Genomic DNA, 7,758 nt, shown 5'->3' with positions numbered 1-7,758 from the left:
AGCCCAGGACAAGCAGCACACGCGAGGGAAAGGAGAGAGTGGGAGAGGGGAAAGGCAGGCATGGGCTGTGCTGGCTGAGAGCCCAGGCTGGCCACATCCTTTTGCAAAGGGTGCTGGGGTTCCCCAGCCCCTCTGAAAGCAAGAACCAAGTGCTCCATAGCCAGTCTGGTACCAGCCTGTGTGTCCCTGGGGGCCTTCCCCAGGGCCGTCACCAGCAGCTTTAGCAGGGGAGGCACCTCCTGCCGCAGAGGCGGCTGCCCAAGCCGGAGAGGCCAAAGCCCCCGGAGGAGATGGGCACTCCCTCAGAGCTGAGGATGCTGCCAACGGCAGCGGAGGTGGAGGAGCCCACGGCGGTGCTCTGCGGGAAGGAGCTGAGGATGGGGCCGGGCAGGGTCACCACCACGGGTGGGGGCTCAATGACGACGGTGGAGTCCTGGCACTGCCTGACACAGGGCTCATTGCAGCTGTTGGCCAGCGGGGTCGGGCCGCAGGGCTGGCAGGGCAGGCAGGGCATGCACGGATTGTAGCAGGACATGTCTCAGGGCCAGAGGTGCACCTGGGAGAGAGGTTAGCAAGAAGTAGAGCAGGGGAGATGGGTGAGTAGCTGCCTGTCACCCCACCATGATGAAGATAAAGGCACATACTGGCCGGAGAGCTAATGCTTCTGTAGGGAGACTAATGGGCATCTCCTTCCCCTCTGCCCAAATGTGCCCCGTTAAGAGCGGCCAAACCCAGGGAGGTCCCTACTTAGCTCATAGCTCAGGAGACACCTCATCCAAGACCCAGCCTCTCTCCACGCTAGATCTTCCCTTCCCTTCCTATTTTTATGACAAGGACCTCCACGTCCTGCTATGGCATGATGGAGGAGGCATTGTCTGAAGTCTCCAGTGGTGTGTGACCTCAGCCTCGGGAAGAATGAGAAGCAGAAAGTGCTGTAGACTCACCTGGTTCCCAAGGAGAGGAAGGAGAGAGAAGTGGATGAGAGAACAGTCTTCGGGTTTGCTTTTATACTGCTCTTGCACCACCCCAGGCCCTGAGGCTGTCTCTGTACAGGCACTAATTTTCCAACAGACTCATCTTAAATGGAGAATACCCTTCCTAATCACATAGCTTGCAGTTTGGTTTCCTTCATTGCCTTCTTTTCATTTCCTCATTTCTGAAATGCCCTTTGTGCCAGAGACGCTTCTGCCATACGCTGGAATGAGAGGCCCAAGGATTTCCCACACAGGAACGCAACAGTGCTGAGGATGGAACTCAAGCCCTGAAGAAGTCCCATGCAGGCAGGGGACACCAGCTTGGGGTACCTTGGTAGGCTCATTTGCAACTCTTTTTTCAGGAATGATCCCAGATACTCTAAGTATTGCAGTCCTCAGTTGTATACCCACAGGTTCCCATGCACAAGGGAATGCTTGCTCCATCCTTCTCTTTCCCTCTACCTCAGCTTACTCTGACAGTCAGTGGTAGTCACTCCTCAGACTGGTTGCCTGTGCTTACAGTTTCTGCTCTCTTTCTCCTTATAGCGCTTCATTTGAGGAGAAATTTTCCCTCTTTCTTAGCCTCCTCTCCTCCCTGGTCTCTCTAGGTGTGCAGCCTGACTGGGAACATCTAAGTGACTGTAGCACCCAGAAGTGACAGGATTCCCACTTATATATCTCAGAGACTGGATAAAACATCTCGGGGATGGAATCAGCAGAGTGAGAGCCTGTCTCTTGGAACCTCACAATAGCCAAAGCCAACACTTTCCTACCTGCGTCGAGGTGGAGGGGGTGTGCCCAGGGGTGTTCCAGGGGCCATGGAGGAATGGCCCAAAAGTGGATTCAGTCACAGAAGAGAATTATTCTCTGCTATTGCACATCCCATTCCCCACCAGCAAGCACCACTGTGCAGTGATTAGACACAGAAAGCCTGTCTGGAGGAAAGGAAGAAGGTTACTGAGAGAAACTGCCTAAGGTGAAACACAAAGAAGTTTCTTGCAGAAGCCGTTCTCAATAGAAAGAGCGTTTCCACCTCTCCTGCAGTGCCCTTCCTTTCACTGTCAACAGTCTCTGAGGGAAAGAGTTCTCCTGACACTCCTCAAAGGATAGCAGCAGTGTCTGGGGAGTGTGGCAATGAATCAGACAATCCTTCCCTCCTAGGCAGGATCTCAGTGTGGAACATAAAAGCTCTGTGTGGCAGAAGACCAAGTGAGTTGTCAGCTGTTTGGCTCTCCCTTTGCAGCCTAGAAGGCCTGTCCTTCCTCTCAAAGCATAGTGACACTAGGTCATCTGTCCTTGTGTTTGGCCGCGACTCAAGGTCTCAGCCCCTCCCTGACTCACTCTCAGGGCAATTAGCTGCAGAGGTGCCCCTGGCTTTGACTTGGACACAAAGGGCCTGTGTCCCATCCCTGACACTGTTGACACTGCAACAGAAGCAAGTTCACTCAGGAGTGCCCTTCATGAAGTGGGCAGGATTTCCTGGTTTTTCTCCCTGTACATAAAGTTTTGAAGTCCTTAACACTGGGAGGAGAAGACGTATCCTGACCTGGAGAGGCAGTGAGTGGTGACTGACAGTCATGCTAAGACACTTTGAACATTGATACACTGAATTAAACTGTGTTTCCAGACTGGTGTGAAACTGTCCTCACTAGGCTCTGAAATCTGAAGTAGCAGAATGTGAGTTTTAGAGGAGTATGACAAAGAGAGCTCAGGAGACAGGGGTTGTGTCTGAGTGCCAGCACCCAGGGCAGATCTCCACCAGACCCGTGCCATTGCTGTTAAACGGCCACTGACCGCCTTGTAGCCTGTGGAACCTGATGCTCTGTGGTGATCCTGTTCAGAGTGGAGAGCACCCCTGCCATGACCAGCACATATCCTCATGAGGAGGAGACATGCAGGGACAGACAGACAGACGCTCATGCACACCTCTGTGCATGCACACACTTAAGCATGCATATATACCAAGATCTTGGGGAAAACAAATTCTTCTGATACAAGAATGAATACAGACACACAAGTGAGAAAACACATATGCATCAACACAGATGTTGTTTGCACATAGATTCATCAGAGAAATAACCCTAATATGCTGAAGGCATTGGTTGGAGACCCCAAGAGATTGCTCAGAGAGAGCAAATGGCAAAACAGACTGGCAGATTAATCCCAAAAGCAAGACCCCCAGAAGGAGGAGATTCAAAATGAGCAGTGAAGCCCACTCACTGGAAAGCAGACCAGTGACCATCAGAGCATGATGGACCCTTCTTTAGAACAGGGTGACAAACAATTCCACAGGAAAATCTCAGACTATTATTATTTGCCTCCACTGGATCTCTGTCCAGGAACTGGGTCAGGTTTCAGCCCATAACAATGTATTCCTGACACAAAAATCCTTGGGTCTCTCATGTCAGCACTTGAAAGGAGACTCAAAAGGAAATGGTCATGGCATAAATTACAATATTAAAGCATTGAACAGTGGAAAACCAAAAGGGCCTGTACCATTGGTTGGGATGTCTTCAATTAGAGAGTCTGTTGGAAAATTACTGCCTGTATATAGCACGACTGCACACCTGGGGCGCTGCTCAAGCATTATAAAAGCCAGCACAAATACCCAGTCTTTCATCCAGTTCTCTCACCTCCTTCTCCTTGAGCATCAGGTGAGTCTGAAGCCCTTTCTCTTCCTTTCTCTCCTCCTCTGAGAACCATTCAGCTCCCCAGCCAACACATCCCTTGTATCCCTCATGGTGGGATGACAGGCTGCTACTCACCCAGACCTCAGGCTCTGCTTCTCCCTGATCTCTCTCCCAGGTGCTCCCCCACCATTGAGACATGTCCTGCAACATCCCGTGCATGCCCTGCCTGCCCTGCCAGCCCTGCGGCCCGACCCCACTGGCCAACAGCTGCAATGAGCCCTGTGTCAGGCAGTGCCAGGACTCCACCGTCGTCATTGAGCCCCCTCCCGTGGTGGTGACCCTGCCCGGCCCCATCCTCAGCTCCTTCCCGCAGAGCACCGCCGTGGGCTCCTCCACCTCCGCTGCCGTTGGCAGCATCCTCAGCTCTGAGGGAGTGCCCATCTCCTCCGGGGGCTTTGGCCTCTCCGGCTTGGGCAGCCGCCTCTGCAGCAGGAGGTGCCTCCCCTGCTAAAGCTGCTGGTGACGGCCCTGGGGAAGGCACTCAGGGACACACAGTACCAGACCTGGGACAGGGCACTGGGTTCTTGCTTTCAGAGGGGCTGAGCAACCCCAACCCCAACACCCCTGGCAAAAGCACACGGCCAGCCTGGGCTCTCACCAAGCACAGCCCATGCCTGCCTCTACCTTCTCCCACTCTCTCCTTTCTCTCCCGTGTCCTTGTTGTCTTGGTACTCCCTGCACTGGGTTTCCCACTCAGAGCGACATCATTTCCCTTTTTTGACTCATTAAAGTTCTGCTGCATCACAGCCCGTACCTTTGTCTCATCCTTTCCCCTGCAGATTCTCCCCCGAGATGCCCAGGGAGACACTTGCTCAGGGGTGGTTCTGGGACACAGTTTTTGGGGACTGTTGTGCAGTGGTTTAACACAGTGATTGTTAACTGTCACTGTGGTCCTTCCCTCTGTGGACACTCCTGACGTGTCTCGTCAGGAGGAAGGGTGTTTCTCTGGGGAAGTTAGGAGCAAGTGGGCACATGGGGAACCCTCACCATTCCCAGAGGAGGGGAGGGTGGGACATAATGCGGTGGGCCCCCTTCAGGCACCATCACTTGCAGGTGAAGAAGGCATCCATGACTCCTCCAGAGCCACCAGCCACCAGGCCCAGCTTTGTTGAGCCTCTGCCCAGAAATGCCCTCTTGGCCTTTGTATAGGAAATCAGATATTAAAAAAAAAAAAATAAATTAGGGGATATGGTTATGCCATGTTTAGAACAAAAGGAGGTTAAAGAATGAGTAGTTGGGGGGAGGGGGGGGTATAACAGGAAGATGTACAAATGTTGGTCCCTTCTTCCCCACCTCCATATAATAAGGAAGACGGTAGAGAGGAAAAAAAGGAGTGAAGAAAATAAAAAAACACATGGGAAATTAAGGGTTTAGTCCTATTGCCAGTCATACTAGAGGACAGACCCAGCCAGTAATACAGACACCCTTGAGACAAGCAGAGGGTGCTGATGGCACACTGACCTTTGTGCACGTGCCATTCACTACCTCTGATTTATTGAACTGGAAACAAACTATTTGTACTTATAGGGAAAATCCTAAAGGAATGCATCAGCTCTTGGAAACTATCATGTTAGCTCACAACCCAAATTGGGGTGATACAAAGGCATTATTGAATACCTTCTTTACAGCAGAAGAAAAAATAGTGGTTTTAGAAAAACCCAGGGAGAAAGGGGAAAGAAAAAAACAGAATCAAAGACCCTCATCAGTATTTACCCCTGAGGGAGGGCCCTGATTGGAACCCGAATATGGCACATGGAAAGAACGAATTAAACCAGCATCAGAAATTGGTATTATATGGAATCCAACACAGGGTCCCAAAGCCGAAAAATTTATCTAAGCTGTATGGGATCAGACAAGACATGATGACAATCCCTCTGATTTTTATGAAAGGCTGTGTAAAACAACCAAGAAATTGACAGAATTAAATCCAGAAGATAATATGAAATGGAGATTATTTAATACGCTATTTATGGGCCAAGCATCGCAGGATACTAGGAGGAAGTTGCAAAAGGTGGATGGGGCAGAGGGAATGTCCATTTCACAATTAATTGAGATTACATATAAAGTATATAACAACAAGGAGTAAAGGAGAATGGATCAGGCAAAAATGAAGCTACAGGTTTCCCTGCTGGCCACAGCAATAGTAGATAGAATAGGGGAAGGAAGTCACTGGAGGGAGAAATAAAGCTGGAAGTCAAAATGAAAGGGGTCCAAAAATACAGAACCCTCCTTTAAGTACAAATCAATGTGCTATTTACAGAGAAGAACATTGGGAAAATGAGTGTCCCAACAGGATGAAGAAAAATCCAGAAGATGTTCTTGTGGCTGTTTTAGAGGGGTCAGACTCTGAACAGAGAGAAGTGGGATGGCAGGGATAGGAGAAAGTATAAAAGCCTCCTCAACTGACCTTGTAATCCCTGTCAAAATAAGAAATTAAATACTAGATTTGTTACAGAAAGTGGATCCACACATTCGGTAGCAAAGAGCTGTAAAGGACAACTTAGTAAAATGATGTACTGATTGTTGAGGCAATGGGAAAAAGAATCTTGTGGCCATTTTTGCAACCTATGAAATGTACAATTAGAGATATTAAATTGATTCAGCAAGTTTCTATATCTGCCAGAATTTCCTTCCCTTTTTTAGGATTAAATTTATTATGCAAATTAAATGCTCAAGTACTTAACTTTTTCTGAGAATTCTGTACAGATACATATTCCTAAAGAAACAGCATGGAAGGCTCAGATCTGCTTGTTGACAGACAAGACTTCAGAAGAACCTGAAAACAACATCCTGGAAATGATAATGCAGTGATCCCTCCAGCGATCAAAGAAACCAGGCAAAGCAAAAAATGTGACCCTGATTAAAACAGAACTGAAGCCAGAAGTTGAACCTACGAGGGTAAATCAATACCTCATAAGACTGGAGGTGTGAAAAGGACTAGAACCCCTAGTAAACACTTTTATGCAATAAGGACTGCTTAAAGAATGTCAGTCTGAGGTTAACAGTCCCATCTTACCGGTAAGGAAGCTCAGGTCTCAAGAATATAGAATGGTTCAGGTTCTAAAAGCTATAAAATGAATAACCATATACATACATAAATCCTACTGTACCAAATCCTTACACCCCACTAGCTGCTGTACCTAAATCTGATACTTATTTTACTGGTTTGGATTTAAAGGATCCTTTCCTTTGTATTCCAGTGGACAAGCAGACCCAAGCAATCTTCACTTTTGAATGGGAAAGCCCGTCAACAGGAGGAAAAGTGCAATTGTGCTGGATGGTACCCCACAAGGATTTAAAAACAAACCTACCCTATTTGGTAATATATTGGACAAAGAGTTGGAACAATGGCAAGGTAGCAGCAATTTACCGACTATCTAGATGATTTGTTAATAGGAGCTGGCACAGATTCCTCCCGCATAGCATATGCCCAAGAGAATTTGCTGGGTAAAAAAGTGTCTGGATGGCCGGGCCCAAAGAGTTGTGGTGAACGGAGTTAAATCTGGTTGGCAGCCGGTCACGTGTGGTGTCCCCCAGGGCTGGGCTTTGGGGCCACTCCTGTTTAACATCTTTATCGATGATCTGGACGAGGGGATCGAGTGCCCCCTCAGTCAGTTTGCAGATGACACCCAGCTGGGTGGGAGAGGGCAGGGAGGCTGCAGAGAGACCTGGACAGGCTGGAGCAATGGGCTGAGCCCAGCTGGGGGAGTTTCACTGAGGGCAAATGCCGGGGGCTGCCCTTGGGCCACAACAACCCCCAGCAGGGCTACAGGCTTGGGGAGGAGTGGCTGGAGAGCTGCCAGTCAGAGAGGGACTGGGGGGGTGAGAATGAGCCAGCAGTGTGCCCAGGGGGCCGAGGAGGCCAACGGCATCCTGGCTTGTGTCAGCAATAGCGTGGCCAGCAGGGACAGGGAAGGGATCTGAGCCCTGGGCTCGGCACTGGTGAGGCCACCCCTCGCTGAGTGGGTTCAGTTCTGGGCCCCTCACCCCAAAAAGGCGATTGAATGACTCGAGCGTAGCCAGAGAAGGGCAACGGAGCTGGGGCAGGGTCTGGAGCACAGGTCTGCTGGGGAGCGGCTGGGGGAACTGGGGGG

The 7,758-nt window shown here is 49.9% G+C and overlaps 2 protein-coding genes across 3 annotated transcripts; one reads left to right on the top strand and one right to left on the bottom strand.

Annotated features, from left to right (window-relative positions):
* Positions 1–220: 220 nt before the first annotated feature.
* Positions 221–983, bottom strand: LOC113489231 (feather keratin 1-like). Of its 2 annotated transcripts, none has more exons than XM_026864790.1 (2): positions 945–983; positions 221–556 (listed from the first exon to the last, which is right to left on the bottom strand). In XM_026864790.1, the coding sequence occupies exon 2, from the start codon at positions 533–535 to the stop codon at positions 221–223; it is 315 nt and encodes a 104-aa protein (XP_026720591.1). In that variant the 5' UTR covers positions 536–556; positions 945–983. The 2 variants fall into 2 exon arrangements, with proteins under 2 accessions (XP_026720591.1, XP_026720592.1); XM_026864791.1 differs by having other exon boundaries at positions 221–537; positions 945–978.
* A 2,498-nt stretch (positions 984–3,481) lies between these two features.
* On the top strand, positions 3,482–4,115 carry LOC113489229 (feather keratin 1-like). Its single transcript, XM_026864788.1, has 2 exons — positions 3,482–3,645; positions 3,797–4,115. Exons 1-2 carry the CDS (start codon positions 3,482–3,484, stop codon positions 4,113–4,115), a joined length of 483 nt encoding a protein of 160 aa, XP_026720589.1.
* The last annotated feature ends 3,643 nt before the right edge of the window (positions 4,116–7,758 follow it).

The sequence above is a fragment of the Athene cunicularia genome (assembly GCF_003259725.1).
Source record: "Athene cunicularia isolate RWA chromosome 27 unlocalized genomic scaffold, athCun1 chr27_part1, whole genome shotgun sequence".
NCBI lineage: Eukaryota > Metazoa > Chordata > Aves > Strigiformes > Strigidae > Athene > Athene cunicularia.
Note: the sequence above shows the minus strand (reverse complement) of the source record. Positions and strands in the feature narration are given on the sequence as shown.